Raw genomic sequence first — 16,772 nt, forward strand, 5'->3', positions numbered from 1 at the left:
TGTCTCCGCGATGTGAGTGTTCTTCCCCCCTGCCATAAAAACAGTCCAGCTCCAGCAGAGAAAGAAATCATGGAAATATTCACACTTAAAACCCACTGGGGACTGGTGTTATTTTCAGATTTATGGAAACAAGTTGCTGAAAGACACACCTAATATGTAGTAGGCAATAACAAAAACTAGAACAACATGAGAATTTATTTAAAAATTCAAGCTTCTTAGAACCTGACATGGTTTTAGTCCTGTTGAAACAGGAGACTAATTTATGTGAAACTTCTGGTTCCATATATATTTGGTACTTAGCTATCTCTACCCACCATATTCCATGAATGGTAAATCACAACTGCCAAAATGAAATGGAAATTTTTCAAAGTCTTAAGCTTGTGAAGGGACTTCAATTTAAGCTTGTCATCAATGTCTTGTTTCAGAAGAGCAAAATAATCTTTCAGTCCCCTGAACTACTATTGCCTACAGCCACAATGCTATCAGAGCATGCTGTGGCCCCAGAGATTTCAAAAAGAGAACTGATGATGGCCAACAGGTTGAAGAATAACTTATGAGGCACGGGGTGGGGGGGGGGGGGGGGGAAGAAAAGGAAAATAGCTGATAGCAAAAGCAGTTTCTCTCCCCTACAAGGAAGCTTAAGACATGTCACTGCTTGGTGCTGAAGACAGAATGCTTTGCTGGAAGAAACTAAGAATTATGATTCCTTGTTTAGATCTACTGAAACTAAAAATAAAACAAACAAAACAAAATATTCCACAGCAACAAACAGGTTTTCTTCAGCATTCAGTATCAGATTTCCACCATATTCCCGTTATAAAAAAAACCAAACATGTTTTTCCTGTGCACCCCCATCCAACCTGTCTAGCTGCATCATTTGATGTTTGTTGGCAGCTGGGCCAACAAGATGGCTGCACTTCATGTGGATGCCAGGGCATTAACAGATGTACATAATACGTACTCTTTTTGGCAGACTCCCTAAGGACGAAGAGATTGGTAGGTGATGCGGGAGGATGGGGGAGTCCGATGTTTACCTCAAGGGGATTTGATTTTGGGTGAGAAGAGCCAATGAATTAAATTGTATGAGGTTAATTACCACGTAATACTGTATGTCATCACTTCTATGGTGGCTATATGCCACATTAAGAGTATTACAGTAAGAATCACCTAGACCAATGAAGAATGAACTTTGATGAAACCAAGCAAAGTGCAGCAATGATAGAACTGGACAAGTGCAGCAGCAATCAAGACACAAACTAATACAAATGAACTGGCAGTGACAGAAGACAGACCTTCAGCGTACAAAGAGGCTCTGCTGCAACACACACAGACCTGTGCAATAAAGATGTAATTAAGGAAAAGAACACAGACTCCTTTGTAACAACATGGACTTCATCTGGTTGGCATGACTGCTGGCAAGGGAAAAGCAGCTGTGACTTACTTTGCAATTGTAATGCAGAGCAGACCACACTTGTGTTATTTAATTGGATGTATTTATTACTGGGATATACTGGTATCAGTTTGCCCCTAGTGGTTGTGAATTCAAGAATAAGGCTGCTTCTGACATTGATTACCATTTCTAGTGAAGGTTCTTCTGATGGAAATATTAGCAGTCGGGCTATTGAATCGAGAGTTTTACCTTCAAATGCTTTTCTGTCAGATAGGCACATATGAGAAGCATACTCAACACAAATCCTAACAAGTGACTGACTGAGGAATATCATCCTGACTGTTAGTGTCCTGCTGGAGTGAACTCAGTAATTTATAAATTGCATCATGAGATATTTAAGAACATCCAAGCAGACCTACACCAGAAGTGGACTTTTCATTTTCCAGTAGTTCTCTGAAGTTTCTTTATTTATAATCGGACAAGAGTAACTCACATATTTGTTATTTCTTGTTAGGATAAGTTGTGACATAGACAGGTTGGTATAACCTGGACCTAAAAATTTGTAGGAGGATATAAAGTTACATCACTTAACACTGATGGCTGTAAACATTTTTTACATAGACAGGTTTGTTCTTTATTTGATGTTTCTTTTGCTGACCCAAGAAAATGCGTGTGAAGGAGGGAGAGGGTGTTAAGGCTGTGAGAGTCAGCACCACACAGCCCAGTAAAATACATTTTAACTAAGGGAGGCACACTGTCTCCCAGCATTTATGCCTCTTTCAAATACCAATAACTAAGCAATTAAGGACTCTCTTGCTGTGTGGCATGATTCTAATAAATTCCCACAAACGAGGTGTACCATCAAGAAGGAAGTGACATGTATGTATGAGTTAAGAATGTACAGTGGCAAGGAATACCTGGCTTCGTATTTGAAGTCTTTTTTTACGCATGCTTGTATTTTATATGATGAAATTAAAAACATTATTACTGTGCAATACATGCCTTTTTTTGTTACCAGAAAAAAGTAATTTAATAATATAGAAATGAGGGGTAGGAGTCAAAAACATAGTCTCCGCCCATATTTTTCAGAACCAAGGTCTTTTGTCATGATTTGTTAAGTTTGACCTAACTCATCTGCTGGAAGAAGCCTAATCATAACAAACAGTGGCTTTCAGCTTTGACAATTTCCTATAACTATTTTAAAGTAACAGTGTGAATCAAAGTCAGGTTTTGGTGCATTCAGACAGCTAGGAAATTAATTCCAGAGAAGACAGTAACTCCCCAGACAAGGTAACTTCATCTAGCTTTAGAGAAAGCGTTTTTAGAGAATGTTAATTTACTTTAAGCTATTGAAAACCTCATAGTCTCCTATACTTCTAGGGCCTTCCTCTGTTTTCATGTAATATTACTTGGATCAAACAATTATCTTAGCACTTATTAATTCAAAATTATTTGCTCTTAACAAGAACTCCTGCACTATGCATTTTCCTTATTTTCTTTCTTTCTTTTTGAAAGACGTGTGTCAAGTTACGTCTTGTACAAGGTAAAGTGACAGATAACTCTTAATTCATGGGACAATGGAGTATTAAGCTTCATGGAATAATAAACATAGTCTATTAGAAACTCAAATGCCCTCTTTAAAAATTAAAAAAGCCATTTTTAATATTTACCTGAGCCTGTAATCTGCACATTTTTTTAATGTGCATTTCATAATGTTGTGCTTGGCTAGCACAAATGGTACAGAGCTGAGAAAAGGAACACTTCAGGCAATAACTGCATTAGCTAATCTGATACCATGGGGCTAGAAATTTCTCAGCGATGAGACAATTAACAGAGGTTTTGGCACCGCTTTTCATCTTTCTTTCATAAAGAAATATCTGAAGACAGTTTGGAAATTAAAAAAAATAAGCTGCTTGATGAGGCAGATAAACAGACTAATTGCAGTGGATTTCTCTAAAGCCTCTGTTACAGCTGATCTGCTGCTGACTCATACACAACACCTAGCAAGAATGATTCATTTTTCTTAAAGTGTATCCATTTACTCATTCCATTAAAGAATGAGTAAGCAGCTTTGTGATTATTCTTTTCCTTAAAGCAATTTCAAGTCTGAGGTCCCTCAGGGATTTAATTCAGATACCTCTTACAGTTTATGAGTACGCTTCAGAGACAGAGTGATAAACTGCAGAATTGGTATTTTTCTGATATTCAACTTATGTTGATAATTCATACAGGTACAGCACGTGATTAAAAAACCTGTATCTTCTTTACACTTTAATGACAATTCCAAAAAGTGTTTTTCAGCTTTTCATTTTGTCAAGAATAGCTCACTTAAAAACCCACCCAGGCCCCTTAATCAGTGATGAACCTGACTGTGTGTGCTTCTAAAATGAGCTTACTGCAACTATTCTTTGCATTATGAATATATTTCCAAGCACAAGTCCCAAAGATAGTGAAAACTGGTAGTAACAGCTTAGAAACATTTTAACAGTGCCCCTCCCACAAGGCTTTCAGGACAGTAACGATCGATTTGAGTATTTCCACAACACATCCTGAAGCCCTGCAGTCACTTCCATTAGGACTTCATGTCCCTGGAACTTTCCTCTTCTAGCAAGTTTAACATCTCCCAGCTCATTATTAGCCAGATATGCCACAAGATTATTTTCTCAGTAATACCATGTGTTCTAGCCAGGTGATTTGAGACAAAATCAGCCCATTTGATTTTCAGGGATTTTACGCTGAGAAAGCAGATGACAATCCTTGCAATAAAATAAGAATTGAAAATTTTTTTCACTGGGATTACAAAGTAATAACAGTATTAGCAGGTTGGCTGCAAGAACTAAATTACTGTCTTTGTCATCTAACTTCCATTGTTTCAACAAATCAAATGACTACAACACAGCCATTATGCAGTATCATGTTCATATTAACAGCATTAACAAGAAACAGAAGAAAAATTCAAAAAGGGTAAAATCCTACATAATGTCATAGAGGAAAAAAAGAATTTCTTCTAGCAGGCTCTGAAGAAACACTGTTTAGCAGGAAAAATAAATAATGATTAAAAGAAATAGACGAGGCTGATGAAGGCATTACTAACAAAAAGTGTATAGAAATAATGCCATAGTCCACACAGACAGCGTGGCTAAGAGCATCACTGTACAACCATTGGTAACAGTTTTAAGAAGAAAACAGCAGCTGAAAAATCACTGAATGACCTGATAATTCAACATTTCCAAGCAAGGACTTCAAGAGACTAACGAAGAGTGGAAAAAGCTGTTTCTAAATTTCAGGGATAATTAGTAGGTTTCTTTCACTGAACAATGAAATTAATGACATAAAAACAGCAAGCACCAAAGCACTCAAGCACTTGGTGGATACTGAAAACAAGACTCCTTATAGTAAAGCCTATTGTTCCTTCTTTTGATAAAAGCATAATGCATTTTTGCCTTATCATGGAAGTGATAGTGTTGTAAAAGCCCATCAATTCAAGGCTATCTCACAGAGGTCAGGCTGCAGACTGCAATTTAAGTCCAAGCAGGAAGGATAAACTGTTCCCAAGAGTAGGCTGTGTTGTATTACATACACAACACAGGAATGATTCATATGACTTAAGAGGTTAGGAAGGATATCAGAAGTATGCATATTAACTGACAGATACTCTCAGATATGAGGGTCAAACTTTTTTTTTTAAAACAATACAACAGTAAGGAAATGGAAGAGTAAGACATTACAGAATTAATTCCAAGGCAACTATTCAACCTAGATGACCTTAGTAAAAGGTAAAATATAGAAAATGCACTGTAAAAATCAGTGTTACATGGCCTATGACAATATCTATTCCAGACTGAAACATAGTAGTGAAAACTACCAACATAAAACAAACTTTTGTTAATGATAGTGCTTATTTATCAGTGACAAAATCTCCTGTGACCAAAGAAAGATCCCAGAATTTAACATAGAGCACTTTCAGAACAGACAACATCCCAAAACACAAAGTCACTATGAATAATCTCAGATACGCTTTTCCCGCTAAAAGTACCTAATACTAAAAATACAGAAAAAAAACCACCATAGACAACTCACATGACACATGATTAAAAGCTACTTGTGTGCAATACAAATTGTGTTCCAAGTCACCTTTACAAAGCAGTAATATTCATAACCTATTTAGAAACTCAAGGTTAATCCTAAAACATTCTGTGCATGTGTATACACACGTGCAGAAAACTAATAATATATTCTGTATAGATGAAATTTTTTGTTCCTTACAAATAAAAGTTCAGGGAATTGTCCATACAGCATACTTTGGATTAGGGTCTCAGCTGGTGCAAACTCATGCTTCCTCCATTATAAACAGAGTTAATTCAGTTCATATCAGCTGAGAATCTGGAATTTTTTTTTCTCCTATTCAACTTCAGTATTATTGCTGCAATATTGATGCATTTTGCTTTTTCAACCCGAGAACTGTTCAGTGAGTTGCTGAAACCTAGAGCATGAAGTGCAACCCCTCACTGTTTAAAGTTACAGGAAGCTTCATTTACAAACATATAGCTTTATCTGTTGTACAGTATTTGAAAATTTACCTTTCGGACTGAAGCCAAACGATTCATCATTAAAGACTCTTCTCTATCATCATCGTCATCCAAGTCCAACATGGGCATACTAAAGCTATCAATAATACTGCAGCACCTGGAGTTTTCATCCCTTGGATCAAACGGATCCACAATGATTGGTTCAGTTCCTTTGATTTCACAGCGGCAGAAGGGACAGCCTTGGCCATCAGATTCCTACAACAAGACAAAAAAAGTACATAAAATTTTAAAAATAAAAAATAGAAACAGTTTAAAAAGTAGGTCTTGCATCTTTCTACACAAAACTGCCCTTAATAGGTCTCTAAGAGCTTGTAAAGAAGCACTGAGTGAACAGGAAACAGATTCATAGATATTTAACTATAGTAAATGGTAAAAAGACTGCACTTTTAAAGCTGTCTCTCTTCAAAAGATTAAGCTTCACTTAAAAATAACTAATCGAAATGCAACCATTATCTCTACAAAGCACCAAAATTGTAATTGTCCTAGTGTTACAGGTCAGGAAGTAACACCTTGCCTTTTAGGATTATAATTTTCCTCTTTCTTCAGAGGAAAGAAGGCGAGGTGTGTAGACAGAGATAATGCATTTTATTCTATATCTTTTATATTAAACATAAAGTATTTATTTTTCATTTTAAGTTAGAAAATGCAGATGAGCTTTAGGGCATGCAGCTCTTATTCTGTGAAGAACATATATACAGTCCATCATGGCTGCAACATTAACATCATTCAGTGACATGCATAGAGAACGTCTAAAGCTATAAACATTTTTTGACATGTTTCAAGTAACAAACCAGGACTTTACTACACTTTCAATAAATTATGTAAAACAAGGAACTATTTTCACATGTTATCAGAAACAAGAATTAGTTGAATTTTAATTTCTAAGTGGTATAGTGAGTTAAATGATTTTCAGCCATATTTCCATTCCTTTTACTCATTTCAGAAATATTTTTTTTCCTCGTCAGAAGTAATCAAAAAGCCTTTAAAGCAGATTTCGGACTACTAATGAACAAAAATATCAGAGAGAAGTCTTTCAAGCACTTAAAGAATTTTTTCTATCAAGAGGCACAATGTAGATTTGAATTAAAAAAAAAAAAAAAAACAAAAACCCATACCCAAAAGAGCCCTGAAGCTTTGCGAGATCAAGATAATTCAATCTGAATTCACAAATCACATTGTGTCATATTTGCAGTCAGGTAGACAGACAGCTAAAGATATGAACACCAAAATTAATTCTAAACAACCTACCTATCCTGAAATATCATCAAACAGGCATAGCTTTTTGATTTCTTAGATGCAAGGACAGCTTTACTTTTTTTATAGCATTATTTTTATCTTGACACTTGCCAGTCTTACTAAACTGAAAGATGATTTTACAGTTTGTGGAAGACCTGTATCCCAAGGCCAGATAACTATAAATGATGTCTCCTGACAACAGTCATGTCTATTTGCATGGTTAGTACTGGATTTTCATTTTGTACAGAAAGATATATGTAATCCACTTCTGGTAGCCTTGCATCCTAATTACAAAGGACTAGTCAACATCACTTACTACCTCAAAGAGCACCTCCAAATTATATGGACCTACTGAGGTAATCACTGTCAAGTGAACAGAAGTCCTCCCTTAGTCATACAATTCTTTACAGTTTCATTTTCTAAAAACAGACTTACAGATGAGGCACACAGCTTTTCATTTTCAAGGCTTTCTTTTATCTGTGTGGTCAAATAGGTCTGTACTAGCAGTTTCCTTCCTTTCTTTTCAAAAGCACCAAGTTCACCAAAATATATTGGGTAACCAATCACAGCAGCAGAGACTTGTATTCAACAGTATGAATACAACTGAGAAATTAAAACTGAGATCCAAGATGCCTATAGGAAAACACACGTTTGTCCATGCCCACAGAAAGGTTATTTAGAACATTGAGAGAGTAGCTACTGTGAACCTTACAATGCAGCATATATGCCCGTATGCTTTTAGAAGCAAGTCCAGACATGTAGTTTTTAGACAAGAACAGATTTCTGTGGAAGAAAATGACATTTTACTCCTGCTGCATAATACAAAAAGGAAACAGTTAAACCAAGTCTTATTTGAGAGACTGATCTCCATAAAGGTGAACAACTCTGAATCATCCTTAGTATTCTATGCAGATCTGATGTTGCTTACTCAATTTTTTTCTACTTAGTGAAAACATCTGTATTGGACCTCTTGAGGCATGTCTAATGAGCCATTATGCTGCCAATTAAACGCTAGCCCAGCAGAAGCTCGCAACAGCTGATGCTGTTACAGTGTAATATTTCTTCATTGCCTCACTAATTATACAAAAGTTAAATTTGTAATGAAGTCCGAAATGTACCTGGCCAATTACAGCTGGTTGCAATGTTCTGATGAAGCTTGATGTTTTCAAACATGTCAGTTCTCTGAGCCTAAAATGCTTTGTTGTCCTCTTCCTGAATCCCTAGCCATTGGCCAAAGTACTGAGGACCTTAGCTTCTCAAAGTCTCCAGATTCAGAGCACATCACTGGCACAACACTGGAACATGCTGCTACCATGCTACGCGACACCCGACAATCAAAAGTACAACGATGTCAGTCCTTTGGCTTAGTCCTTTCAGCTAAGCAGGGAGGGGAAAAAAAAAAAAAAAAGGCTCCAGACCTCAGAATTTTTTTAAGTCAAGATTAACATAGTCAGACCTCTATGTTTGTCATTCAGAATGAAACTGGTAAGAACAGAGAAAGGGTACTCCTGAAATGAGAAATATTGTTCCAGCTCAGCAGCTGCTTAGTCGTGAAATAAATATTCTCATTTGGGTATGTCTAAAATGGAATTTTCTCAGAATTTCTGATCTGTGGGCAATTTGAAAGATTTGTGTTTGGCGCATCAAACTCAAATTTCAGAAAGAACACAAAATCGGAAACTGAGAATACTCTTTTCAGCTAGCTTTATTGCTAATGGAAGAAAAACTCAAATGATACTTCTGATACATCGTGTTGGCTTGCCAACGATGATTTCTTAATTAGGAATTTGAAAAGAAAAACTATAGTACTATAATTCATATCTCAAACACAAGAATGAAAACTCATTAACTGAGATGAACTCATTTAAAACCAGGTCAAAAATGGACTAGAGTCAAGGATTCTTTTTACTCTTCTCACTACATTTGTAACCAAAGACTGGTGCCTAACTGTGGAACAGAGTCCTGCCTGAGAATGGGATGACCATTACTTCTCCTCACGAAATATAGATACGAAAGAAGAAAGGGGCAGAGAGAAGGAGGCAGAATTGATTCAGTTTGAGAAGCACCTACTAGGGTAAAGTCTGAACTTGTAGAGAGGAATGACCTCTGCTTTTGATTTTAATTTTTAAGTCAAATGCTTGTTAACTGCGCTGAACTAGAGGTACCTGTCCTCCCTTTTCCCACAGACTGGTATGTCCATGAACAAGATGGACAAAACACACCCACCTGCGTCACCAGGAAGTCTCTGCGTTTTTTGCGATATTCTGTAAACGACGTTGAGAGATTAGAGTTTCCCCTCCATTCAATCTCTTACCGCAACAACCGTCTACAGCTAGGTGGTTTAGTGCTTTACATGTTATTAACATGAAACACAAGAATCTTAAGCTTATTTTTCCACAAGCCATTTCATGACTTGTACTACTGATTGAATCCTTCTCTCACCAAAGACATCCTGTCTCCTTATAAAATGCTGTCTAGTCACTTATCCACTCACAGCTGCTACCTGTCCCCTTCATGCCTTTTGAATACATCATGAAGTGACCTGGGTGGCTGAATTGGCACCAAATGCCCCGCTTTCACTGCCTGAGTAGATACTGTGCTCAGGAAATAGTTTCCACTTAGCAGCAGTCAGCAAATGGCCTTGGCAAGCCTACAAGTCCAGATTTTAATGACTCCTGGAACTTTATTTTTCACAGATGTTGGTCCACAAAATGAAAAAGTTTATCATTTTAAATATATATGTCCTTGAACCCTCTTACTGAGTACCTGGAAAAGTAAACATATACCCACACTGTAAACAGGGATGTAACAGAGAAATCCACCCTCTTCTCCACTAACTGAACTATGAGAGTACCTGCCACGCTGTAAGACAAGAAGTGCACATGAGGTGTCCACAAGGCTCTATCTTCACATCCTTGTCATTCTCTGCACAGATTTTACACAGCTGAAAAGTGGAACCCATTTCACAGTACAATTCATACTGCTCCTGTAACAAAAGAAAGTCAAATGATTATTTCTTTACTGTGATTTGTTCAGAAAGAATATTCTTAAGCACCAGTAGCGACAAACATTTCTCCAAGTCCCCTGTTTTCCAACCCACTTTACTTATTAGTCAAGGAAACTATTGCTACTGATCTATTTAAAAGCCACACTAAGGTTGCTGAAACAGCTTACTTTTTTGCTTCTTCAAACCTATGATATATTACAATACACACTACAAAAAAAGTTTAAAATATCTGTGCCTATTGGGTTTTCCACAGACTTCTCACATGTAACTACTATGCAAGGTATACATCCTGCTTTTTCTTGGTTGCAGTTAAGAGGAAGATAATGAACATATAGTTGTAAGTGAGAAATTAAGTGATGAATGGGAAGAAAATTGGGATTTCGTTTTCTAGGTATGAGTTTAGGACTAATAAAAGTTATTGGACTGAAAATTGACAAGCAAGAGGGCTTTCTACCTACAGCAAGGATGTAGTAAGGTAGTATGGTTAACTGAAGTAAACAACCCTTGTGAAGGAAGTATGGCAAGAATACCCCCCAGGATAACATGGCAACAGTCAGGCACAAGATCATTCAGTTCTTTGTATCCTTACAAGACTGACAGGAAGGTATAAGAACACCTTCAGGAGAAATAAATGATAGATAAAACTTGAGTCCAGAACAGTTTTCTAGAATTAGGTATTGTTGGGGAACTGGCAATCAAATGCATTTGTGTAGAAATAAAGCTTTTTTAATCTTGAAAAAACAAATTTTGAAAGCTTGAAATAAGTAGAATCCAGCTTGCAGGAAAATAAGCAGCTACTGCTGAGTAAAGGGAGGGGACATGAGGCTCAGAAAAAGAGAAAATAAAAGAGGCAGCTCGTATCTGCAGCTGTAGTATGTATGTAGTAAAGACGCTTATGATGGAGCTCTCGCAAAGAATCCATCTGCAGCAATCTAGCCCTGCAGTCACTTTATACCATCTTTTCATAGTATAAAGCAGCTCTAGTGACAGCTTTAAACTACTGCAGTTATATATTATTTAAGGCAGCATTCACATAGTTCAGACTCTGTTGAATTACCATCAGAATTAACTAATGGTATCCTCATAACTACAAGTTCAGAAGCAACTGGATTGATTCAGTGAATTCAAAATACAACATGATTGGCTTGTGGAGAACAAGGTAATCACTGAGAATGTCTAAGCTGCTTTTCCTTTCCTTGAGGAAAAGAAAGGATATGGGGCTAGAAAATCATTCTGTGCAACACAAATATCTGATATCTCTGCATTACTCTTCCATTACTATTTTAAGACTGGAGGGAAAAGAGGAAAGTCAGGCAAGTGGAAGTACTCAGACTTTCTTCAGGTAATTGTTTTCAGGAATCCTCTTACTTAGGAAACAGATATTTTCATAATGGTATTCCTGATAATACCATAGATGGTAATGAATACTTCTTTTCTAAAATATTTCTGGAGGTGGAATGCACATGGAGCACTCAGAATTACAGAAGATTCAGCAGGTCATCCAGTCTGCTCTGAAGAAATGGAAGACCATCTGAAATAGCATGGCTTGTATCTAGTCTGATGTCTTTCCTTGAACATATCCTCAAGTCTTCCAGATGCTTTTGTCAGGAAAAATGCTCTACACAGTATACCTTAACCTTCTAGTGTTAATTTCAGCACCATTTTTAATCAAGCATTTGTCTTGTGGTGGCTACCTCCTATTACTTGAGTATCAAATATCTGCACATCAGTTTATCACATCATCACTTAACAAGACTACAAACACATCTAGATATTCTAATTTTCTCTGGAAAGTGACTCCCTTTAGGCACTTAATTATTTCTGTTGCTTTTCCCTGATCTCTCTTTTAATTTGCGCAACAGACGAAGAAGAAAGGAGAGGCACCCTGGAACCGGTATCCTGGGGACATGTGAACTATACTTTTCCTCCTGGACCTGTCAACAAACTGTACCATTCCTATTCAGGCTTCAAAACTAACATTTGATCTTGATTTTATTTCTGTATTCCCATCTGCTAGTAGCAAGGAAAAATGAAGCTATATAAACCTGTAACGTAAATATCAGAAAAATCTTTAATAACCGTTAACACATCTCTCACTTGGAAGAGGCTTAGAATAAACAAAACTTTCCAAGACATGCCATCTGCATCACCATCAGCTCTAGAGTTTAAAGGATTATTATCCTTTTCTTCATCTAAGCCCTTCTACAAACAACATATTTTCACTTTTATGAATTTATTTCTCACATTTTAATAAAAGCTTATTATCACTGCTAGATGAGATACTAAGGGAAGTGAAGATTACAAAATAGCAGACAAACTCTGCAACATACCTGTGTGACTTTTATGTGATCATGTGGTGTGGGTTCACACAATCCTGTCAAATCAGGATTATAACTTCGTCCATCTGGGAACAGATAGCTGCATCACAAGAAGATTGTTATAAATATGCACAGTTCTTTAGCTTTATTAGCTAAATAATACCTATGAAATTTCAAAGGGGCAGAATAAGTTACAGTAGACATTAACTAAAATTCATCATCTTTCCTCAGGCATCTTTCTTATCTTTTGGGTGCAACTGAATTGCTACATATGCATTTTGACACATGCTCAACTCTATTTATAAAAGCACAGGAAAGATTTTGACCTCACATGCATAGCTATCACCAGAATACATCTGAGCTTTGATTAGCAGATAACTTTCTGGGGGTAGCTCAACAGAATATTATTTTAGAGCTTCAATTCACAGTGAGCTTATACTTGCATATGTTCCTAGCGATCTCTCCACTGTGAGCATCACGCTCGGTGACTCTATAGGCTACTTCAAGTAATGGAGCGGAATAGAAGGTAACACACATTTGTGTATATCATGATATATATAATGTTTATATATGTCATAATATTATATATGTGTATATCTGTGTATATTATGATGTATATAAATCTGTGTATATTATGACAAGAATCTACACTGGGAATCCAAGACGCAGACTAGACTTTAAGCAAGAACTGATGGAGGCATTTCAATCCCGTGGGAAATTAATAATAGGTTAAATGATACTACAGAGACCCTAAGTTGTTCTATATTCAGATTTATGTTACCTCTAACTTGGAAACAGTTTCTTGAAAGTCATGTTGTTAAGTCACACTGAGAAAATTATATTTACGTAGGGTACAAAAACTTCATTCTGCATTAAATATTCTCAGCTCTAGTTTTTCTTTGCTCAGTTTTTGTCAAGTAGAAACACTACCATTATAACGGTGGTTTTTATTACAGGTATGAAATCATCATACGTGGAAAAAAAATTACTGGACCGCACAGGACTGAGAAAAATTGCAAGATTGTAAAGGGTTTCTCAATCTTTTTTTGAGAATTGATCAATTTTCCCTTTTTTTTTTTCCATTATGACCATATGGATATATCAAAACATGTATCCCAGTGAAAAGATTCTGACACCAAAAGTTTGCCTGTTACTTCAGCCAATCTAGTAAAAATGTACTACTTTTTCCTATAAACTTACACTGTCTTATAATTATAAATCTTTTCAGTAAACTATTAGAACCTGGAAAATGTTCTGGCTGCACAATATATAAAAAAACAATTACATAGCTTTCAGATCATTGTCCAGAGTTAGACACATGAGTAACTGGCAGTAGTTATTGTTCAATAAGCTTAAGTGCATTTGGGACTCTTATGGGGGGTGGGGAAGGAGTCAATGTGACAGCTGCCCGATTTTATTTTCTCCTGGAATTTATCCGCTATGAGATATGGCTTTGGTTAACTGTGGTTAATGGAATTACCTGGAAACAAGTGTTTTTCAAATGAATAAAAGGGATGGTCCTTAAACTCCGAAGCAATGCTAAACACCATATCCAGATTCTCTGTTGTAAAGATAACTCCCCATATAAGCATTAGAAGAACAAGGAAGTCAGGATTTCCTAGCTATGGTGACTCTAGGAATTTGTACTTACAATCCTTCCCGGCTGCCATCAATCAAAGCTTGAAACAGAGGCTTATTGTGAGGTATGGTCTGCAGTATGTTCCCATCACCAGTCACATATCCAATGGCCCACTGTCCCAAGCGAGTGCAACTCAGTCTGAAAATGTAGCTTGGTAAAAACAGGTTGAATAAATAGTCAGTGTTAATCGGAGTTCAGCAAAACAAGTGAAGAGAGCAAGGATGGCCTCTGGTTAAGACACTGAATTAGGACTCTGAAGATTTGGGTCAGATTCCCAATTTTGCCATGTGTTCTTTGTATAACCTTAGATAAACCTGCGTCTTTTATGCTGTCAGTTCCTTATGGGCAGAAATAAGGTAACAGTAGCACCCTACCCCTAACTTTTCGTTTGCTTGCTTTTTAGTTCTCAAAGTGAAAGCTGCACATTCACTGTGAATAGTCCTGTTACGTACATTTAGACATGCCCATAAACCTCTTCAAGAACAGTGTATTATGTTATCAAGTCTCCGTAGCTACAACATACACCTTTTGTGCATACACAGGCCAATAACCTGAACGAATGGAAGGGGAAATATAAAGCATCTCTAGATGCAACAGAAATGTGAATGATGAATAATAAAAACTGCTCTACTAGCAATGTTAATTTTGTGTGTACCAGAGGAGGTGAACAGGACAGAAGAAACATCACTTCTACTTCAGAAAATACCAGACAGTACCAACCCAGCTGGACTTAAATTTAAATACTTCTGTGTTACAGGTGATAGCTGGGAGTATACATAAGGCAGACAGAGAGCACAGTAGGAGGAAAAGGAAGATTATAGGCAATAGTATCGGGCATGTTTAGTTCTTCCTACTAAAAACTGTAGTCCCTTTCATGTCAGACACCATCTCATATGCAAAAACCTCATTCCGAAAAGCATCCCACAGTGAAATACCACAAACTCAATTTTGTGTTACAGAGCAGCTTTTCTTAATTATACATCAATATTTTATTTCTTTTCAAACTGTTTAAAATGAGAAATCTTAGCCTCCCTGAAGTTTGGCATAGCTCTTACAACCTTTAATAGGGCCAACATTACATCGAAGTAGTAACTATTCATTTGAACAGAATCTTGTAATTTCCAGGATGTTTTGGACAGATTAAAGAAGCAATTTCACTTCATATCTCCTCTTCACACTCCAGCATTTCACTTAAGCAATTCAGAAAGTCATTTTCTGATACGCAATAGAAAGTTATCTTAAAACTAACTCTCTATTTACAAGGAACATAAAGGCAACTTTGGATAACTTCTCTATTACTTCTCTTTTATAATCACAGAATCAGAATCAATAATAGAGAAAATACTAAGTATAGCAACTAGTCTCAAAATCAAGGTAGTTATCTGACTTCCATAGCAGTGTTCATGAGTGCCAAGCTAAAAATCAATGTAATTCTACTGGAACCACAAGATTCTTGTATATATGCACTTGATCAGTCATGTAACTTAATAAGATACAGCATATTGTTTGCTAAAAATCAACAGAAACCAAGTACAGAATACGGGTACAACTGTTGCTAGACTTCTCTAACAAGTTTCAAAATGATACACTTTTAACGATGTATATACATGCAATGCTGCAGCAAGGTTCGACAACTAGACATTAGGGAAAAAAGCTTCATAACTGAAAGGTAAAACTAGCAAAATAAAAGTTAACTAATATAGGATTAAATCCATTAATGAATTTTTATTTCTCCAATCTGATTGAAGAAAAAAATAGGACAACAGAAGTGGCATAAACAGTAAAAGTTCAGTTTGAATAATTCAGTATGTATAGCACCACATAGAAATTATTTAAAAACTCTACAAGTCATGATATTTAGTCTGACAGATTCCTTTTCTAGGTGCAGAGTTTGTGATATAGAATCATTACTGGCAAAGAAAAAAAAAATGAACATAAAAGGAACACACAAGCACTGATTAAATTCATAATTTAAATGTGCTACCATGAAAGATGTTAAGATGATTTTTACTTTACTATTAAGCAACAATTCAATGCAAATTTTGAAAAGCAAATTATATTTTCAAATATGCTTTTCAAGAATGCATTGCGTGTTGTACCTAATTCAGAAGAAGAAAGGAAAAGCAATGTAATTTCAATTTTTTTTCCTGTTTATTTGTACTTATTTAGACTTTTGTGTGCTAATACAGTATTTTTTTGCTTCATAGCACTGTAGAAGAATTATGGTGTAAAAACCAGATCATGGTTACAAAATTCCTATGTCTTAAAATCTGAAAGGTCAGCATTTTTTTAACGTGGAGTTCTAAGCTTCAGTATTGAACTATTTTTAAAAATACATTTTGATATAAATAAAATCACAAATATAAAAAAAATACCTACTACTTCTCTGATTCACTCTGTTACAAAAAAAAAAAAAAGCCAAAAATTCACTCCTTCAATATTGCAGTGAGTGCAAGTATCACGCAATATAGAAGTATGAACCTAGAATAATTATGTAGCTTCTGAGACTGCAAGTTTATTTGGAAAGCAATAATCAGCAAAACCTCTCACCTCCCAGGCTTAGTGCTGTATTTTTGCAACCTCGCTTTTACTT

The 16,772-nt window shown here is 36.1% G+C and overlaps 1 protein-coding gene across 1 annotated transcript in view; it reads right to left on the bottom strand.

Annotated features, from left to right (window-relative positions):
* CBLB (Cbl proto-oncogene B, E3 ubiquitin protein ligase) overlaps positions 1-16,772 on the bottom strand; it is a 129,350-nt gene that overhangs the window by 30,774 nt on the left and 81,804 nt on the right. The window contains 5 exon segments of the mRNA XM_009321370.1: positions 5,971-6,174; positions 10,070-10,201; positions 12,553-12,640; positions 14,192-14,329; positions 16,730-16,772. The exon segment at positions 16,730-16,772 is cut by the window's right edge and continues 24 nt beyond it. Of these exon segments, the coding sequence (XP_009319645.1) occupies positions 5,971-6,174; positions 10,070-10,201; positions 12,553-12,640; positions 14,192-14,329; positions 16,730-16,772 (605 nt within the window).

The sequence above is a fragment of the Pygoscelis adeliae genome, unplaced genomic scaffold (genome assembly GCF_000699105.1).
Source record: "Pygoscelis adeliae isolate BGI_AS28 unplaced genomic scaffold, ASM69910v1 Scaffold363, whole genome shotgun sequence".
Taxonomy (NCBI): domain Eukaryota; kingdom Metazoa; phylum Chordata; class Aves; order Sphenisciformes; family Spheniscidae; genus Pygoscelis; species Pygoscelis adeliae.